General features: G+C 52.1%; 1 protein-coding gene across 1 annotated transcript in view; it reads left to right on the forward strand.

Annotated features, from left to right (window-relative positions):
- Positions 1 to 18,951, forward strand: part of SLC38A10 (solute carrier family 38, member 10) — a gene marked incomplete at both ends in the record, with an annotated part of 20,977 nt that extends 2,026 nt beyond the window's left edge. The window contains 9 exons of the mRNA XM_010073867.1: positions 1,471 to 1,516; positions 3,376 to 3,469; positions 4,663 to 4,806; positions 6,474 to 6,598; positions 9,837 to 9,939; positions 10,727 to 10,909; positions 12,845 to 12,956; positions 13,142 to 13,248; positions 18,798 to 18,951. Coding sequence (XP_010072169.1) covers positions 1,471 to 1,516; positions 3,376 to 3,469; positions 4,663 to 4,806; positions 6,474 to 6,598; positions 9,837 to 9,939; positions 10,727 to 10,909; positions 12,845 to 12,956; positions 13,142 to 13,248; positions 18,798 to 18,951 — 1,068 coding nt within the window. The remainder of the gene's footprint in view (positions 1 to 1,470; positions 1,517 to 3,375; positions 3,470 to 4,662; positions 4,807 to 6,473; positions 6,599 to 9,836; positions 9,940 to 10,726; positions 10,910 to 12,844; positions 12,957 to 13,141; positions 13,249 to 18,797) is intronic.
- Between the last annotated feature and the right edge of the window lie 1,698 nt (positions 18,952 to 20,649).

A 20,649-nucleotide genomic window follows, 5' to 3' on the forward strand; every position in this document is an offset into this window, starting at 1 on the left:
CTCCCGGTGCTGGGTACCGTCCCCGTCACAGCACAGGGCACTCCCAGGACACAACTTGGCTCCGCTCCCTGCAGGGAAAAGTGCTCAAACACAGGTTGTGCGTTCTAGTAACCACGCTTGGTTTAAAAGGGCTTCTCTGGTTACTGAGCAGATCCAGCTCTGCCCAGCTGGTTGGGCATCCAGGGGTCCCCTTCCGAAGCTCACGGGAGCAGCAGTCCTGGAGGGTGGCTCGTTCATGACCCGGGCTCCAGGAAGGATGTTTTCTTTTTCCTGCTTCCCCCCTCTCTCATCCCTGTCCCTTTGAACCCCCCAAGTGTTGCTTTTTCCCCTGGTCGTTGCGAGTTCGGAGGTGAGAGCTGGGCCGGAGCGGTGTGGCCACCCTTGGCCCTCGGGCAGCGTGCCTCGTGGTGGCTGTTCTGCCTGCTCTGTCACCAAGCCATTGGCTATTTTCGGTGCTACCCCACATACCAGCTCTGGTTTATTTTGCTGCTGTGGGTCTCCTGCCATGCTTTTTTCTCCTTCTGTGGGAGAACATAATGTTTCCTTAATTTTTAGCTCAAGCAGAGTCCAAAGAAATCAGAGCTTGTAAGTCAGTATTTAAAATAGCAGAAGATGCTTCCAGAAGCGAATGAAGTTTGTTTTCTGGCAGCCTCCCAGAATGTGTGCTGTACCTTGAGAGAAGACAAAGGGGGATCCAGGGTGGTGGTTTTCATGTTGGACCTCTGCAGTTACAGGCTGACAGAACTGGGCAATGTGGTCTGTGTTTGGAACCGGAGGTCTCAATTCTCATTCTACCCAGTAAGGTCTAAAAATACAAGCGGAGTTTTCTTGGCGTTTTCTTTTTAAGAAAAAGCACAATGATTTAAAAATGACTGATCATTTTCTGCTACAAGCTACAACCCAAGTATGGGAGGGGAAAAAAAAAAAAACAACCCTCTCTTGGCAGCAGCCCTTTGGTGTGGGTTGTGAGCACTGGGTATTCTGGGTATGGGATTGAACGTTCTGGGCACCATCTCAGATCTCCCATCCAGCAACATCAGGCGGTTCAGTTCTAGTGGGAAGATAAAAATAAAAATGAGAGTTTGACTGAAATTTTGCACTGCAGTAACTTTTCACCACACAGCATCTTTTACATGCGTATTTTCTCTTCCACGCTGACTTTCTTCTAATGGTTGCCATGTGTGACTGCTACTTCACACTACTGGTTTTTTAAATAGAAAAAAAAAAAAAAAGACCTGCTTTCTGTCTTTCCCTCATCTTTGTTCATGTCTGATGTGGTTTTCAGTTTGCGAAGGGCATGTCTGAAAAAGAAAGCGGGAGGGTGGGTGAGGGAAACAGCCCAAAACATGACACCAGTGGGTTCCTGCTGCACTGCCCTTTGTCACTCTTACTGGTTAATTTTGAACTGATGTGTGACACATTCTGGACTTCTCTTTGACTAACTATAGCTTTTTTTTCCTTCTATTCCAGCGTTTCATGCCTATGGAAAAGCAGGAAAAATGTTGGTGGAAACAAGGTAATCTGCTGCTTATTTAAAGCTTGAATAATTTGATTTTCTTTAATGAGATATTCTGCTCTGTAGCCTCTTGGGTCCTTGCTGTGCTCTCGTTTCTTACCCTCGTGGTCCCCGAAGGCTTCCTTGCCACCTAGAACTTGAGCAAGAGCGCAGGTGAGATCCCCTGAGCGCAGCTAGCAGGGGTTGCCTCCAGCAGCTCCCCTGGTCTGCAGCTGAGGCGGGAGCGCTTTGCAGATAGCGGGGGCACAGGTGTTGGGGAATGAACTCCTCTCCCGCTCTGCTGCGTGTGCTGTGAGATCACAGGCGTGTCACTTGCAGCTGTTTTCCAGGGATGGAATCCCTGCCCAGATCCCCAGGAGGGTGTTCCGTGCCCTGGATCACCCTGGGTCCTGCCCGCTGCTCCCAGCAGCTCCTGCTTCCTCTGCACGACACCAGGCATCGGGAGATGCTGTCAGAAAATCCTGTCTCCACTTCAGGGCAGTCTTGGGTTCCTCAAGTGACCCCAGTGCGTGTAGAAGCTCCCCCGTGGGTCTCGTTTAGTAGTTGTGATGGGCGATGGGACCTCGTTCCAGCGCTGCTTTTTCCAGCAGAGGTTCTCTGGTGGAGGTGTCCGAGCCCAGGCCAGGCAGTGGTGCTGGCTCCTTCCCTCTTCCCAGCTGCAAACTGCTGCAGAACTCTAAAAATACCCAGAATATTTCTCAGATGTTCCCTGTCCGTGCAAGCCGTTGCTGTAATTGCCACGGGGAGGTTGTATAATTGGAACTGGGAGGGAAAGTGGCCCATGCAATCCTGAACGGGAGGAGAAGTGGTTCATGAGACAATCTTCTCGTTAACATGTGGTCCGTTTTGTGGAAAGATGTTTGAGAGAAGATTTGGTATCGAGACTTTCGTGGTAGGCTCCTGCTGCGGAGGGTGAGGTTGGGAGGACCTCTTGCTGGTTCTTTTAAATGTTTTTCTGAGAAATCGCGGAGTCCTTGCCATCTCCAAGGTCTGTTTTTTCTGTGGCTCCGAAGAGCAGTTAAACCCGTGAGTGTGTAGTTACCAGAGCTACGTCTCTAGCCAGGATGTGAGGTGAGGATGGAGGTTCTCTGGTTTTTATTTTACTGGGGCGGAAGCAGAGCTGGTGCCTGCCCTTCACCAGCCCGAGGATGGAAGCGTGGTCGTCCCCCGCAGCAACCGCAGTGATGCACAGCCTGCTCACGGCTCGGAGAGCCAGCTCCCAGCCCACTGTGGCCCTGTAGATAGAAAATCTACTGGACTAGTGGCTGTCAGACATTTTTCAGTGCGAGTTCAGCAAAATCTGGGGCTTGTCTCCACCGTGACAAGCCAGAAAGTTGTGTCAGAGGGTGGCTGTGTGCTGCAGCGAGGCTGAGGCTGCTCCTGCTCTGAACATGAGCAGGTGACTGCGCAGGATTTAAGGTCACTCTAAATGCCCTTTTCCCCGTTTCTGCTTAACTCCCCTGGATGTTCCTCGGTAAACAGGGTGTGCAGCAGGATCCTAAGCAACCTTCAGCTCTTGCTGTTGTGTGCAGGGTGCAGCCCTTGAGACCTTGTCCATGCTGAACCTTTGTCTTAATCCTCCACCAGCGGCTGCAGGGTACGTAGGGTGTCTCTGCTCACAGCGTACGGACTGTAGCAGTGTCCTCTCTGCTCATGTGCCATCTGGGGGGGTCCCCATCCCTGCAGGCTCCCTTATGGCAGTCCCGGCAGTGTCTCTAAGGCAGCCTTGGCATCAACAAAGCCTCGTCCTCTCCCGAGGGCTTTGCAGAGTACAAATCCCCTGGGAATGTGGCTGCCGACACGCCCCCGCGTTCCCGGGTTCCTGCTCCTAACCCATGTGTGTTTTGTTGTTTTTGCAGCATGATCGGGCTGATGCTGGGAACGTGCATTGCTTTCTATGTTGTCATTGGGGATCTGGGGTCCAACTTCTTTGCCCGGCTGCTTGGATTTCAGGTAAATAAATCCTCCCTGGATCACATCTGCGATGCCGACAGTGGTGCCAGTTCTTCCATTGAGCTGTGCATGCCTTAGATGCAGCAGAGAGCATCCTGCCTCAGTCGTGCGCTCGGCAGCCCGCGAGGCTTAGTGGGGTCATCGCTTTAATGGCACGCCTTGTGCACGGAGCATTCAGGTCTGTGATGTCCTGGAAGCCCACACATATAGCAAGCAATCAGACGAGTAAAACCTCCAGTAAGGCACTTCCAACAAAGGAATTATTTTTAACTCGGTCTCTGTTAATTCTGGAGCAGATTCCTGGAGGAGATGATGCTTCCCGTCTTGATTCTTAACGGGTAGCGACAGGCGGTTCCTCTGTCTGAGCTGTCAGCCCCTTGCAGCCCTTTACTTCAAGAGGGGTTTTTGTCTGTCCCTTGCTGTTTTGGTGGCCAAAGTTACAGTGCGCCTCCCTTTCCTTTAAGATAAAATAAGCTGTGTGCTGAGCCTGGTGTTGGCCCAGGGTGTGTGGTGGCGAGGGGCTCCCTGAGATGCTCTTCCTGGAGAGCTGGGAGACAGCTGCCCGCAGCAGCTCTCGGAGCCGGCGCAAGGGCCATGCGAGGAAGCAAAATGGACATGTGGAGGGCTTTTGGCAGGGCTGTTATCTGCTCTGCCTGATGCTGCTAAGCTCTGATTAAGGCACTGTGAAGTTAAAAAGATGCGTTGTGGCTGCAGCCAAATGAGGTATTAAATATTTCCAAGCATTTCCGAGTGTTCTGCTATAATAAATACCAACGTGAGGTTTTGATTAATTTTCTGGATCAGAATTTTCAAGACCTCAATCTCTTGTCTCCCAAGTAAGTTTAGTTTTTATTTAATTGCATGAAAATACCTAAATAGCTTCTGCTGGATTAGTATTTAAACACCCCCCCCAGATACTTCCACTTCAGGATGGGCCTGTCACACACAGTGTAGAGCAACAGTGGCACCCAGTGACTGCAGAAGCTAATCACAGACCTAGCCCAAGAAACGGCAAGCTTTCAGCATCAAATCTTTACGTCCAGAAGTGGAATTTCACATTTGAAATCCATCCTGGCTTTGCATTGTTTCCTACTCTGGAAAAATGAAGCATGTCAGGGAGTTACTTTGCTCCTTTGGTGGGGTGTTTGGAGTGTCCCCTGTGCTGCAGTTCTTCACGCGGGTCCCTTTCCCAGGTGTCGGGCAGTTTCCGGATAGTCCTGCTGTTTGCTGTCTCCCTGTGCATCGTCCTTCCACTGAGCCTCCAGAGGAACATGATGGCCTCCATCCAGTCCTTCAGCGCCATGGCTCTGATCTTTTACACGGTGTTCATGTTCGTGGTGAGTGTCCGCCCTGGGAATGCTGCTTTCCTGTTGCTGTAACACACATGTTCCCGCTGGGACAGCCTGCAGGTGCAAAGCTTGTGTTTAAGTGTCCTTCCTGATAATTAGTGCTGCTAATGCCAGGCATAACGAGGGATCTGGGTGCCCGTGGCCTTGAGCTGGTGGAGGCGGGGAGGTCCAGACTGTGGAAACTGGCCCATGGGTCTGAGAGCTGTTACCAGTGCTTGAGACCGTGGTGGCACAAATAATGATAAACCACAAATCGAGTTGTGGTCTATTCTGCTTGTTGGTGTCTTATAATTTAGAGCTCTGAACTTTAAATGAAAGGGTGGAAGATGTGGGGAAGAGTGCCTGGAAGCAGAAGGACTTTCATCATGCGTTCGTGTTCTGCCTTGGAAACCTCGGTGCCTCTGATCTGCGGGGGAAGGCACCGAGCGTGTACTCTGCGTGCTGTTCTGCGGCTGATGGCTTTCAGGCTGCGAGAAGTTTTGTTTGTTAGACACCAGCACTTCTGCTTTGGAGCATTGAAAGCTTTGTAAAGTCTGAAGTCTTTATACATGGTGTATCCTTGTTCTTAGATATTTCTAGAAAAGCTTTTCTTTGCTGAGGTGAGTGGGTTCTTGACCAGTTAGATTAAGCAGGCTGAGCTGAGGGTTTCCTGAAGCTGGCCCTGGTTTGGCCAAGCACCACTGTACAGCAGCGTTTACTGAGAGGTGGAGGCTTCCACTCGCCTTTTAATGACTTCAGGTTTCACTCTTGGATGCTCGTGTGGTTTGCTTGTAGAGTCCCAGCCCTGTCTCTCCCAGATTTCAGGACTGGAAGAGCTGAAACAAAAGGAAGAAAAGAGAGGTGTGGAAGTTCTTCGTTAACTTTTTTCAGTGGGTTGTGCTGGGTCACGCCTCTCAGCTTCCCTCTGGAAGGAGGCTGGAAGCTGTTGATGGGTGTTGTACGAAACTGCTGCGTTCCAGAAAACCCCAACATTTCATGAGAGCTGGCTGCACTGAAACAGGGGATTAAAAACCCCCATTTGGGCAATGTTATAAACGGACAGATTTACCTTCTGTTTCCTGAGCAACCCCATTCCTGCCAGTTTCACTGTCCATGGCAGAAGAGCTCCCCAGGCCTCACTGGGGTGCCTTGCTCCCCGTTTTTCTGAAGTTTGTCCTTGTGTTTGGTGAACTGGTGTTGTTAAATGTCTCGGGAGTAGCAGCGTGCAGGTGGGGTCCTGCTTCAGGAACCTTTGTCTCTCTCTGTTGAACAGGATTCTCCACGGCAAATGTCGCTTTCCATTTGGATTTAAAAACGTGTTTAAAAAAAGTGCACAAGAAATTGCTGAGAACAGTAATTCTCCCAGTTGAATGTGTCAGTGGAAACTGTTCCACCCTGGTGCGTGCTGCGATGTCTGATGGCATCGAACAAGGCAGGGATGTCATAGATCTTTTAAAACACACCCAGGATCTGTGGTGGCCAGGGGCCCTCGGAGGTTGCTGGGAGCTGTAATAAAGGGTGTGGGTGGGGAGCTGGGGCGTTTAATAGCGATGGGGCTGTGGTAGGCAGCGAGAGCTGTTCCTCGCAGAGCTGCCACGCTCCCAGCACCGGCGTTAGTGCTGCCGTGAGGTTGTTTTGGGTTGGATCTTAACCCCTTTTCTTTCTCTTGGCTCCAGATTGTGCTGTCGTCCTTCAAGCACGGCCTCTTCAGCGGGCAGTGGCTGCAGAGGGTCAGTTACACGCGCTGGGAGGGCATTTTTCGCTGCATCCCCATCTTTGGCATGTCTTTTGCCTGTCAGTCGTAAGTACCTGCCATTCGCGCTTCTGGCAGTTGTGGTCGCAATGAGTTTTTGTGAGGGCAGAGGGTCACGAGGATCTGCAAGGGATAGATACCATCTGGTTTCCTATTTTATTTTAATCAAAATATTTTACAGCCCACTGAAGTACAGCATCTCATTCAGTTGTGACCCTTTTGTCACCTAGCTGGGGGAGGGAGTTATATTTCACTTGGGAGTTATTGTACTTGAGCAACATAAGATCGTTTGGGCCAAACAGATCCTCAGTCTAATGCACGTTGCTTCTGGTGCAGCTGCGTAAGTGATGAATTTCCCCTGCTTCTCCAAGGGAATGATTTAGCACCAGGAAAGGCAGCGGGGCTGTGTCGCCTGATGGCCGCAGGGCTCCCTGCAGGGTAGCGTGCACTGGCGGCTGCTCTCCTCTTCCCCGAATTTATTTGAGAATACTCAGAAGATCGCACAGTCGTTGACTTTAGAGAGTTGTTTGTGCATTTCCAGTTCCGTGCCTTTAATGAGGGTTTCCGCTGGCACGTGGAAGGACGCGGCGGCAGATCGGGTTATTTTCATGTTTCTAGCAGCGTTACCTTCTGCACCAAAATGGCAAGTGAGCAATACGTGCCTGGCCAGAATAGGAACAGACTTTAAATAGACATGTAAATCCAAATGTGGACACGGAAAAGACCATCCTCATTTGGAAGGCTGGCAGAGTTGGGCTTTCCCCCCTGTAGTTCTAGCAAATGGGTAGCATGCCAACAGTAAATGAATGTGACAGATAAAATTTGTTCAGACTGCTGTGTTTACACCCACACGCAAGATCCAAATCATCATTTTCCACTTATCAGCTCTCTTGGCAGCTCGGTTCCTACCCAAACACGCTCCAGTCTTGCTGTTTAATGTGTCCATTACAACTGGTGAAGGGAATTGTATTCTTTGCGGCTTTACCTTGTTAACATTTTAGAGTTTTTAAATTCCTTTTTTTTTTTTTTTTTCCCTCTTGTGGTAGCCCCACAGTACCCAACACAGCTTTGCTGGGAGTTGGAAATACAGGGAAATCGTTTGGGCTGGACCAGTGTGCACGTACCTAAATATAGGCTCCATTACAGCACTTACGTGGCAAGCTGAACCTAAAGCTATGCGTTTTTTCCGAGTATCAGGGCAATACACTGTCCTCAGCCCAGGCAATTTTTTAAAGTATGTTATTCTCAGCTAGGTGGGTTTAATTTTGCTAACCTCTGAATCACCTTTTTAAAAAATAAATAATTCTAACATAAAGCAGAAATTCTTTTCCTTCAGCACGTGAATGCAGCATACAGTAAGGACAAATAAATGCACTATTATTCTAGCTCGAAAAACTTGACCCTGCTTTACTCCTGAGTTCAATCCCCTTTGCTCTTCAGAAGCTATCCTCTTGGTACTGAAGTTGCAAAGTAGGTCACTCCTCTGCAGTTGCGTAGCGTGGAAATTTGCTGCGAAGCTGAGAGCGCAAGCACTCCAGGATTACCTCTGCTGCAGCTTCCTTGCGTGACCTTGGTCAAGTCACTGAACCCTCTGAGTAAAGAACAATCAGCAGAGCTTTCCAGGAGAAAAATTCTAATTTCTGGGGGTGGCTGTTCTGGTGCAGATGGATGCAAAAATTCTGAAATCCTAGGGATGAAAGAAGTCTGCTCTGCATGCATCGGGTGCAGCAGGCTGAGTCGGTGCTGCATTCAGGGAGCCTGTGCGCGGCGGTCCCTGCAGCGAGGGGGAAGGACAGATACTCTGAGGTAGCTCTGGCCATCTCGGAAGCAAGGCTGCTTTCTCCGAGACTGTTTAGTGCCTGTGCCGACTTGCCTGCTCTCTGCTCAGGAGGAACCATCTGCTTGTGCCCTCTTTGAGGCGCAGCGTAGCAGGTAACGCGGGGAAGGATCCCTGATGCTTCGCTGGCCTTCAGTCATTTTGCTTAAAAATAAACCCCAGGTGAGTCAGGACGTGCTGCCTGTTGCACACTTCTCGTCCTCTTGCTCTGTGGTGAGAGGTGGAGGTGGTCAGGAGGGCCCAGCCGCGTGTCGTGGGGGCTTGAGGGACACTGCTGGTCCTCCAAACCCAGGCTGCCCAGGCAGGTGCTGTTAGGTAGTGGCAGGAGGGCTGGGTGCAGCTGGGCTTTGCCTGGTGCTTTTCCCAGCCCGGCTGTGCCATCCCACGCGCTGCAGAGCCTCCCTGCTTCCCTCCTTTCTTCTGCTTCCTGGGCCTGGCTGTTTGGCTGGCCCCCTTCCCCTCCTGGGGCTGAAGTGCGGGACACAGTCGGTGAATCTAGCGGAGGGGGCTGCATTGAGGGCAGGGAGGAACCCGAGGAAGCTGGTCTCCTCGCTCCCTGTCCCAGTGCTGCATTCACAAACCCCGTGCGAATCACGAGCTCCTGCAAGCCTGTGTGCTCGGCTTCCTTTGTGCAGAACTGTTTGACGTTAAGGGATTAAGGGTTAAGGGTTCTTCTGCTCAGCTTCAGCTTGACACACTCTCTGTTAATGGCTTTGTGCCTGCTGGAGCTGGGGATACCCGTCCTGTCGCACGGGATGCTCCCCCACTTCTCGTGAGGGTGACTGCAGTAACATGAAGCCAGGATGTAGCCACTTGAATTAAAGTAACAAGAGGTTAATGAGTTGCTAAAATATGCACCTGATGTCAAAAAGTACATTCCAGATGCTTTCCAAGTCTGTAAATACCCCAAATCCTGTGTAATTGGCGCTCCCAGCTTTCCATGAACTGAGCTCTAGCAGCAGCGCTGAAATATGACAGGCGCTGCATTTCGTTTTGTTTGTTTAACTTTTCTGTTAGACAGTGTGATGCTCTAAGCTTCTTCCTGCTTTTACTCTGTAAACACTGCATTGCTTTAATTATCAGCGCAGAGAGGTCCAAGAACAATAATCTGCAATGCCCGGGCTGGCCCGCTGCCACCGGTGTTTGACTGGAACAAACGGTCATTCATTTTGCAACACTTTTGAACCGAAATGTTTACATCACACGTTGAGCTCCACGTGGTGGGGTGGGGAGAGCGGGAATATTTTTGCAACACTTAAAAGTTATGAGTGTTCTGAAATCTCTTGGCATTAGCAATATAAATTGTGGAATAGCAGCGAGTGTTTATGCTCCATAGGGGGAAGGTGTCAGGGATTCTTTGCTGCTGGGCTGAGGCAGAGAACGTGCTGGAGTTGGGTTTTTCTCTCTCTCTGCAGAAGTTTTCCTTGACTAATTTACCCTTTTCTACAGTCAGGTCTTGCCTACCTATGATAGCTTGGATGAGCCGTCTGTTAAAATCATGAGCTCCATATTTGCTTCTTCCCTAAACGTGGTCACCACCTTTTACATTACGGTAAGAAGCCTCCCCTTCTCTTTCCTTGCCAGAAGTCACGCTCTGGAGGGGCAACAGCGATGATGAATTATCTTCAGCTGGGGCTGGTTTCTGCTTATCTGTATTTGTTCTGAAATATAAGTCATTTTGCTGAAAGCAAAATTAGATGGGAGATGATGAACCGAACACTGCAGGAGGCACTTGGAGAGTCCCAATTTTCAGAGTGGCACATTTCCCTGGGGGGAGGCAGAGCGGAGACCCAGCTCTCCCCAGGGCATCGGCCTGCTGCCTGCCTGCCAGGGCCAGCCTGGAGCTGGAGGTGCCTCCAAAGTTTAGGAGAGCTTCTTTCAGCCTCCTGCAATTGGAAGGATGTGAAGGAAGTTATGCCTCATCCCCAGTTAATAAAACCCAGTTAATAATTCCTGAGATGAGCCCCTGCGAGCTAGGCTGCTGCGGGGAATCGTTACAGAGGGGACCTGTCCCTGGGCCTGGCAGCAAGCAGGGTGTCACCGCTCTGTGTCACAGGCAGTGGCAGTGTTCCCTCCTTGTGATGTCCTCCATGAAAGCCCCAGTATTTAGAAACTTGCCTCTGCTTTCAGGAAGGTCCCGCTGTTTGTTAACTGCCTGTCTCAATTTTGGGGGTGCTGCAGCTGGGGCTGCAGATACTCTGCCCATGGAGGTGGCCCCATGCTCCCTCCGGGGCTGGCGGGTCCGTGGGAGGTCGCTGAGCTCCCCCGGTTTGTAAAGAGCAGATCTGAATGTGCTTTGGAGTCCAACCCCTGCGCTCACCTCCCCTCTCGCCGGACAGGTGGGCTTCTTTGGCTACGTGAGTTACACCGAGGCCATTGCTGGGAACGTCCTCATGAATTTCCCTTCCAACCTGGTGACGGAGATGATTCGAGTGGGATTCATGATGTCGGTAGCTGTGGGGTTTCCGATGATGATTCTCCCATGCAGACAGGCGCTGAACACCCTTCTCTTTGAGCAGCAGGTAAGATCCTCTCGTGTGGCCAGGAGCAGCTGTCTGCCTTGGTGTGCACCTTCGAAACTTGCTTTTTGAAGGGCTACTGTGATTCTTTGGCTTCTGCTGCTGGCTGCTGACCTGGGCTACAAATGTGCCTTGGTTCTGTGAGACTCCGTTGACAACTGCGTGTTTCTGGCTTGTGGTAGGTACTAGCTGTCCAGGGGGGCAAACCCTCAACTGACAGCGAGATTGTAAGTGCCTGGTGTGGGGTAGGGGTGCAGCAGGAGGCCCGTGGCAGTCTGAAAATCCTGCTCTGCAGAAGGGTTAATCTCTGGTACTTTGAGGTTCTTGTCCTCTCTGCAGAGGAATTTTGTGGGCAGAAGTGCTGGAGTTGGGAGCCTGAAGCTTTTGCTCTGCTGTGCCCCAAGTCCCCGGGCTGCTACTTCCCAGCTCCGCTGGGGATTTCAGCTCTCGCACAGAAGTGTGACATAGTTCAGAGCCGAGGCGGTTCCTCCCCTCAGAAAGAGGCAGAAATGTGCTTTTGGAAGCAGAGGAGCCTCCTTATTTCCTGCTGCTCCAGCTGGCATCTTTTTGCTGGCCAACTCGATCTTGCTTTGCATTTAGCTCAAGCTTCTGTTCCTGGCCTCAGAGCACAGCCCAGCCTCATTTCTTCTTGCTTCTGTGTGTGCCTGCTCATTTCTGCTCTTTTATTATTATTCTCATCCTTGCATCTCTGTCAGTAGCCCCCAGAGCAGTCTCCTCCTCCCCGGTTCAGGTGTCCCCTTCCTCCGGGGCCTCCCCAGGCGGCTGGGTGCCGATGTGGTGCAGCAGCGTGCGGTGGAGTACAGCCCTCTCCCACACGTTCACCTTTCCCAGGGTCAGCTCTTCAGACAGCCTTTGTGACTGTAGTTGGTCTGTCTGATGTAGACTGTGAGTCCCTTGTGGCAGTAGCGTGTTCTCCTCTGTGTATTGTACGGCACTGAGCATGCCGATGGTATTCAGTAAATAACAGTAAGAGATTGTGGGAATGTTCTGAGGCCTTTGTGTATCTGCATAAATAGAAACCTCTTAGGGCAGGAAATAAAACTTGAGCAATTTATAGCTCTAAATCCTGCCACTTCTGCCTGTGAGAAGCCCCCGGCTCTTTTCTCACATCAGGAGGGCCTGAGGATGGGGGAAGACGATCGATGAAAGCCAGCGGGTGCAGAGGAGTAAGTGCTGGAAGCACTTGGGAAGACTTTGGTTCTCGCCTGGGCTCTGCTCATTGCGCTCTGAACGTGTCACTTTGCCTTCCTCTCCTATCTGTGCAGCCAGGAGTGCAGGGACCCGCTGGTTCTCCAGGGCATGTGGGTTTGCTGGGTCCTTGGCTTTCGGCACCTCCTGCTCAGAGGGCGGGGATGGGAAACGGAGGGCATCCAGAAACCCTCCAGTGTCCACAGCTCCCCAGCGGCACTCATCCTCCTCTCCTGTCCAGCTGGGGTGTCTTTGACAGGTCAGAGGAGCTGTTGCACGTGTTGTAACGCAGTGGGAGTAGCCCCGCTCCTGGACGAGTTAGGGGACACCTTGCCCTAGCAAAACCAGAGCTCTTCCCCCTGTGACCGTTCTCCCTCCTCCCTTCTTGGCTGCAGCTCTTTCTCATGCCCTTGGCCTTGGGGCCGCTTGCCGAGGCTGCAGCCCTGGCGCAGGGACTGGGATACAGCTGGACGGTTCACATCTGGAGCGGGATGGAAAGAGCAGCTTTGGCTTCGTGCCCCCCCCAGCACTCTTGTTTTGAAGGTCCAAATGCAGTCGCATGTTAAAACTGCTCTACTGTCTAACTGCCCCCCCAGCACTCACCTTTGCAGAGCCCATAGCGTGGAGGTGATGGAGGTGCTGCAGCCCGCTGGGGTAATTGCTTAGGAGCTGGGGGGCTGTGATGCAGGAGCTAAACTCATTCCCCCCCTCCTGCCCTTTCTCTTCCAGCAGAAAGACGGCACCTTCGCTGCTGGGGGTTATATGCCCCCTCTTCGGTTCAAAGCCCTGACGCTGGCTGTTGTGTTTGGAACCATGGTGGGAGGCATCATGATCCCGAACGGTGAGTGAGGAGCTGGGGGCAGGGGCTGGTTGCTTGGCTGTTTTCTCTGCTCCCTTTTATGTGCTTTTCTCATGGGATGACCAGGCTCGCCCCCAGCCTGCCCAGGGGCTCAGACAGCTGCCACGTGCTGGTGCTCTGGTTGTCCTGGAAGGGGACTTTTGCTGACTTCTCTTCTTCTTTGGCAGTGGAAACAGTCCTGGGGCTGACAGGTGCGACGATGGGAAGCCTCATTTGTTTTATCTGCCCAGCTCTTATTTACAAGAAGATCCACAAGAATGCACTTTGTTCACAGGTCAGTGCTGATGCTGCTTGACATCCCCCTAAGCCCTCTGCAGACCCTGGGAAAGTAGTTAATTTGTCTGCAGCAGCGAAAACTGCTCAGCACCTCCTCCAGCCTCCCCCTCCAGTCTGCCCAGTACAGGTGGGAGCTGTTCTGGTCGGCTGCTCTGAGCAGCATCGCTGACGGGCATGCAGGCAGCAGAGGAGGAGCTGGCCCAGTGCATGGGCTGCCTCGCGCTGGAACACCAGCTCTTTTTGTCCCTCCAGCAGCAAGTGAAGCATTCACGTGGTGCATAAAATGCTGCTTCCAGTCCGCCTTCTGGTGGGCTTTGGGTTCTGTATCCGCAGAGCGGGAAATCCAGCAGCCTGTAAAACCGTAACGGGCTTTACATCCCCACCTGCCTGGGCTGGGTAAAATCAACACGGCTTCTCAGCGATGCAGTTCCTGCTGCTGGCCCTCAGCTTTCTGGTTTCAACCAGAATAATAATAAAAAGGAACACACACATAGAGGTGTTGCTTCAGGAACTGATTCTTAAAAAAATTGGGGTCGTTCAGAGGCTGTTAGAAGTTTAGCTTTTCCTTTTGCTCCGGTTTGAATTGGCCTCCTCGGGGACTGAAACAAAGTGGCTCTTTGCTGGGCTTGCTCTCTCTCTGGTTCTACAAAGGCTGTGTTTTTGGGGGCTGAAATTAACAAGTTTTAGTTTTTTTCTAACAATAACTGAATCCACTGCCTTTTAGCAGGGCTCTGCCCCAGCATTACCAGTCACGACAGTGCTGGGCTGGGAAGAAGGTTTTTGGCAAACTGTGGAGTCAGCAGGGGGAGAGCACAACATTTTTGTGGGTCCTGCACAGCTAATGGCTTTTTCTGTGTTTAATGACTTGTGGGTTTGCAAACGTACATGAAGTTTTTAAGCAGGGAGTATTTTTTTTTCTTTCCCCATGCTTTCTCTGACACAAGGAAGTAGTCCAACTTTCCAGCTTTCACTCTGAATTCTGACACTTTGGTCCTAACTTCTTTGACTGAAACCCCAAGCAGGAGTCTGAATGCCAGCCTGGATTTTTTAGGGAAACAAAGAGCACTTTCAAGAATTGCTTTCTATTCCGGCTGAGCCAGAACATTTCTCTGCAGTGCCTTGAAACTGCACTTAGGATGTGCTGAGCTCTTCGACTGGCTGCCCAGAGGCGACTGTCAGCTGCCGGGGTTGAACACTGGGGCCCTCACAATGCCTGACCTGAAGCGCTGGTCACGAGGCTGGGGAAGATGTGTGTCCTGCAGAAATCCCCACAAAGGGATCAGGGCTTATCTAAAGCATCAGCCCCCAGGTTACCCTGACATTTCAAGGGGCTGGTAGCAAGCTGTCCAGCCTGCTCTTGAATGATCCATGGCCTGTCAAGTTTGCATACTTGCTTTGACCGATGCTCTGAAGTGCTGCAGCGAGGGCACACCTGCCTTCAGAAACGCGCCAGGCTGCGGAGCACCTCCCCACCTCCGCTCTGGAGCCAAATTCTGGGCCCACCCTCTCCTTGTTCCTCCAGGTCTTCTGCAAAGACTCATTTATTCCTTCCCCGAAGCTCTGTCTTTGGTCTCCTCCTTCATTCCTGTTTTCTTTGATCAGGCGCTCCACTCCATCAAAATGTGCTCCTGTGAAAAGTGGCAGTTGGGGGAGAAGGAGCCAGCCCTGGGCATAGCTGTCCCTCCCTGCGTTCCCTGGCTGAGCAGTGTACACGTGCGTTCTCCCTCCCTCCGCCATCCTTAGCTTTCTTCCAAAGCAGCAGACCTTCTTGACTCCAGGTCTTGTGCTTGCCTGTATTATCTCGACTCTTGCAGTGCTGTTGCTGTGAACTGGCCGCTTTTATTGGGCCACCTCTGGCATCCAGCGATGTCCCGTGTCACACGGGCAGCTTACGGGGCTGGCGAGATCGGACGCTCGGATTTACTGAGCTGGGAATGTGCTGCAGGCTGAGACTACAAAATGGGGGAGCTGCATTAAACGTGGTGAAGAGGGTTCCATGGGGAAGAATATGGGCAGTCCCAGATGTTTGCTGGCCAGCAAAGAGCACCGGTGGCCTCTGCCAGCGAGTTGTTAATTATCGCAGCTGCTGGCGGCCGGCCGGGGCTGGGGAGGGCAGCGTGGGCTCGGCCGGGGGGGTGGCTTGGCTGAAAGGGTTGCTGTGTTGGAAAGACGATTGGGTTAACAGAGCAGTTAAAAAGCTTGAAGTCAGGCGAGCAGCACTGGGAATGAACCGGGGAGAGCATTCCCTTTCTTGTGGTTAAGCATCAAGTGTCTTCCCGCAAAGGTGTGAGTCCGTGTCCTGCTGCCCTCCGGGAGCGGGGGGACACAGTGAGGTTTGGCAGAGTGCTGCTGAAGGTCGCGTGAAGGTCTGTAAACAGAGTGTTTAAGTTCTAACAGGAAGGTGTTGGCTTCCCAGTGTTGACACAAGCCTGTCCGAGAGGCCCCTCCCGGGGAGACCGGAGTTGCTGTTGTCCCAGTTGGGGAAGAGGAGCTGTGGAGAGGCTGCTCCAGGTCAGGAAATGACCCCTCGGTCTCGCTCCTGTGCGGATAGAAAAGAGATTCCCCTCTGCCCTCCCTTGGTAGAGCCGCGGCGAGCACGCTTTCACCGCAGGCGTTTTCGGTGGATACAGCCCTTCAAACACAGCATCGGAGGAACCCGGCAGTGACCGGGGCTCTGCATTCCTTCGCCATGACTCTGTCCCTCCAAACGCTCCGTGTCCAAAACAGCACAGTTTGGAGGATGTCGTCACTCGACACAAATGTAGTTTTTTTGCTTCCCGCTGATGGCTCAGGCGTGGTTAGAGGAGATGGTCTGAGCTAATGACACTTCTGTACAAAGTTCGAGTTATCTTCTGGGAGGAAGGACGGCCAAGGGAAGCGACCAGCAGAGGAAACAGCCGCGTAAACTTCCTCTCCTGAATTCCCATCCGTGCTCAGAGCGCTCCTCTCAGGAGACGGGCCCTTGCCTTGCTGACCTGCCTGCTGGGGGAGGCTGCAGCCAGAGGGGTTTGCACATCCTCTTGCCATGCCCACGTTGAGGTGCTCCTGGAGAAGGGTCTCTGCTGTCAGCGGGTTTGCTTTTCGTAGGCAGGGAGATCTTCCTGTGGGACCAGACGCTGGCTTATAACTGCTCCGCAGTGTTGCCCCTCTCCGTGCTCCAGGTTCTCAGCTCTTCAGCTGAATGCTTTGGGGGTAGGTGAGGCTTTGAGCAACCTGATCTAGTGGAGGGTGTACCTGCCCGTGGCAGCGGGGTTGGAACTTGATGGTCTTTAAGGTCCTTTCCAACCCAAACCATCCTATGATTCTAGGTGGCTCCTCAAGCCACAGGGTCTTGCACCCCATGTTCCTCTTCCTTCGCTTGCTAGATGATACTTGGTGGTCCCCTGAGTACAAACCGCCTGGTTTTCCATGTCCTAAGTATCTGCATGGAATTAACCAGATTGTGGACCTCTTTATCCTGGTCTGCAGTTGCTGACGGGGTCGGTGAGGAGGAGGCGTGCTGGTGGGGGAGCTGAAGGTGAGGGACGGCTGCTGGTTCACGGGCAGCCCGGCCTGTGGACTGTTCCTGGAGTGCCACGTGTGCCCGTCCCCGCGGCTCTGGGAAGCTCACAGATGATCTCCAAATGTTAAACAATCAAAGGGGTGTGAATCCAAGACATGCAAGCCCGTGGTTCCCCACTAAGATAAGAAACAACAAAAATTCTTTTAGAAGATTGAATGTTTTCAGCCGTTTCCTACAGTTCTCTCCTCTCCCACGTTGCTCCTAGTTCCTATGGCACCAGAATAGATCCCCTCTGTGGAAGTGCTCTTCCTTTCCACTGTTTCTGGAAGATGCCAGAACAGCCTTCGGTCGCAGAACGCGTTTCTGCCGGGGCTGTGATTGTGTGAGGGGAGGAAGTGGACGAGCTCCAAGCCGAGGGCAGCAGTGGACCTGCTGACTCTGCTCTTGGCCTGAGCGGGATGGCAGGATATCTGCTCTTTGTGCACCCACACAGTGAGGCAGGCAGCAGATTTTACTGCCGTTTCCTCTGCAACGTCTCTAAGGTCTGGCCTCTGCTCCCTGGCCATGCTGCTCACCCCTTGTCCCGAGCTGCTTCACGTCAACTGGCAGAAAGCAGAGAAGCAGCGGTGTGCTGCCCGCAAGCTCGGAGTGTCGTGCAGAAAAGATGCAGTTTGCAGCATTGTCTTGGATCCTTTGCTGCCGTATGCAGAGCTGCAGAAATCAGGAGATATCTGGCGTTTCAGAGAGCAGAATGTACTGAAAAAAGAAAGAGGAGGGGAATTGCTGCATCATAAATACCAAAGTGCTGCAAACTTGCAGCTTCCCAGCACTGCAGAGGTGTTTTCTGTTTTGCACGTGATGGTTCCTGTTGCTTCCATGGTCTGTTGTGAAAAGGAGCTTGTGGGGAGACCCCAGTTTCTAGCAGAGGTGCTTCCTGCTTCCTTCAGCACAAACTCTTGCTGACTTTCTCCTGCCAGTCGTTCAGCGTGCTGTCGACACGTCAGCGTGCCAACCGCGTTCCATGAGAAGCCCTTACTGTGTCAATGGCAATGATTAACTAGGTAAAAAAAATACATTAGAGTTTAATGAGATCTCTGCAGTCAGCGTTGTCGGCCAGCAATCCGTCCGCTCGGCTCCTTGAACCCGTGCCGCTCTCGTCTGGAGGAGCAGGCGGCGTTTGGCAGCCCTGACACCGAACACGGCAGACGTTCCTCTGCCCCTGCGGCACATCGCCGTGCTTGTCCTTCTCGAGTTACCCTGTGAATTGCTACTGCTCTCAGAGTTGTTTTTTGGTTTTTTTTTCCCCTGCAGGGAAAGGCAGAGAGTTTTTAATCCTTCCTTAAGGCTCATGTGGAATTAGATCCTTTTAGATCAATTTATCATTAGATAATAAGCTGTGGAAATGTTTTTGGTGGTGGTCGCTTTCTCCTTTTTGAGTTAGAGAAATTCACAGAGCTCTTCCCTCTACAGGGTCTGGATTCTGGCTTTCTGTTGATATTCAGTTTGCTCACAGCTTTCTGGAAATCAGGGGGTTAGGTCTTACCAGCTTCTTGAGGACTGGTCACCAGGGCTTGTGTGTGGACATCAAAAATAAGAATTTTTAAACAGCTCCCTAGAAACTTTTCTAGGCTGTAAACAGGTGGGGCACCTCTGTCCTCAGCCAGGCCTGACCTCACGGTGTTCGGACGTTGCTGCTGGAAACACCAGGGAACGAGTCTTTGCAGCTGGACTCTGCCATGTGCACTTTTCCATCCTTCCATCCCTCCGCTTGTGTTTGAGCCCTTCTGATACAGGATTTGCCTTTTCAACAGCTTCCAGCGTCTGAAACTCTTCTTGGTACATCTCTACATCCAAATACAAACCTCAGCCAAAAGCTACTGCTTTTTTCTTTTTTTTTGCCTCTTAAATTTCTCTCCTCTCTGTCTTTTGACATGTGTAGTTGCACTGAGCTCTGAATTGTTTGGAGCCACTGTGCGGGAAGAACGCTGCACCGAGCAGTCCCGTTTGTTCTGCTGTGCTAACTGGAGCTCTGTCCCATTGTGCAGATGATCCTGTGGATCGGACTGGGAATACTGGTCATCAGTACGTACACCACCTTGTCTGCAACGGAGGACACCCCGGTGAAGACAGAAGCTGTGGGCTTGGAGCGCCTGGATGGAGAGGAGAGCAGGATTGACCAGGATTCAGTCAAAATCCCAGGTATGAGTCTGCTTGAGTTGTGCTCCCAGCCTTGCTCCCAGCTCCACCTCTCAAAATAAAATAATTCTTTTTAAAGAAGTGTGGTGGAAGCAGGATAATTTCCAGGTAGCTCCATGCATCTCCGCAGCATCCTGGGGACTTTTCCCAAGCAAGGCTGCGGTTTTGCCTTCTGGAGAAGCCTGGTGCGAGCTCCGGTGGTACCTCGTGGGAGTTGTTCTTTTGGGAAGGGAAAGAAAAGGTGAGGTGCGGAGGGGTCCCCGTGAGGACAGAGCACAGGTTTCCCTGTTCAGGGTAATAAATGCAGCTCTGTGAGCACAGCCCGGCGATGGCTCCGCGCTGGCCACCTGTACGAGGGGCGTGAGTGGCCGAACAGGGCTGCTTTCACCATTTCTGCCAGCGCATTGTCCGCGGCTCCAATAATAAGCCATTCATTGCGCTCAAAGGTATGTAAATTTATGGGCAGTGACTTTTTTTGGTTGTGAGGATATAAATTTGGATTCGGTTTTAGCTCTGACAAAGCCTGTGATTATGCCTCAGCTTTGTTTACTGGTCCATGTTATTTATTATTTGTTTACTGTGGCCGTTGATAGAATTACGGCCGGTAAACCTCCCTCCCTCCCCCAGCTGCAGGCTCGCCTTGCAAGGCCATCGCTAGCAGGTGTCGCCTGACCCTGCGCTGCCCCTCATCTGTGCCTCTGTCCTGTTTCTTTATTTTATTTTTCTTTGGTTCTGCTCGTGCTTTTTTTTTTTTTTTTTTTTTTTTTTTTTTTTTTTTTTTTTTTTTCCTTGAAATATCCTCGCAGAGATTGAGAACGGAAGGGAGAAAGGGGCTGGCTCTTCTGGAGATTATCCTCCCTCCTGGTTGTTGGCTGTGTTCCTGCCGAGCAGCTTTGAGTGTCTCCGAGACACCGGTGCTACCGCTGATAACATTCACTCCTGGATTTCTCATCCCTGGCAGCGGTGACGGCTCATGCGTTTGCGCCCATGGCTCACCCGAGGCACGCGTGCCTTCTCAGGCTCTAGGATGCCCGTGAACTCTGAGCAAAAGATGCTCTCAGTCTCTTAATCGTGCGTGCTCAGCAGGGCTGGGTGGAGGGATGCAATTGAATTCTTCCGTCTTGGTTAATTTTGGAGCGGTAATGGCCAACGAACAGCTGTTCGTTTCAGGAGGAGTCGCTAATGACACATGTTCTTGTGGCTGGGACAATAAAAAAAGTCCCATAAAGATGGTGGCTGCTGAAGTTTGCTAAATCTCTTCTCCACTTCTCCGCATGAACCCAGGGCGGCAGAGCAAGACGCCTGTGTCTAATCCTCGCGGAGCGCAGCGGCTCGTCACCCTGCCGTCCCCGCCGCGTGCGCCACGAGCTCGTCAGCATTAGCCCTTATTGCATGGTGCTTACTGCTGGAATCGACAATCCTACCTGTGAGGAAGCCGGTTTTAGTGCTCTCGGTTCATAAACTTCCCAGGGAGGATCTGTGCAGCTCTGAACATGCTGACAAGGGAAGGCTCAGCTGCCCTCCGCGTCCTGCGTGGTCCCTTTCACACGGGGGGCTGCTGGCTCTGCCCCGGGGAGCGGAGCCTGGCCTGGGCGCTCCATCCCCTGGGGGGAGGGACAGGATGGGGCTGGAGATGGAGCTGGGCAGAGGAAGGGGGGCAAGGACCTTGCAGGGTTGTCAGTGCTTGGGGTAGAAGGGCCA

The sequence above is a fragment of the Pterocles gutturalis genome, unplaced genomic scaffold (assembly GCF_000699245.1).
Source record: "Pterocles gutturalis isolate BGI_N339 unplaced genomic scaffold, ASM69924v1 scaffold36647, whole genome shotgun sequence".
Classification (NCBI taxonomy): domain Eukaryota; kingdom Metazoa; phylum Chordata; class Aves; order Pterocliformes; family Pteroclidae; genus Pterocles; species Pterocles gutturalis.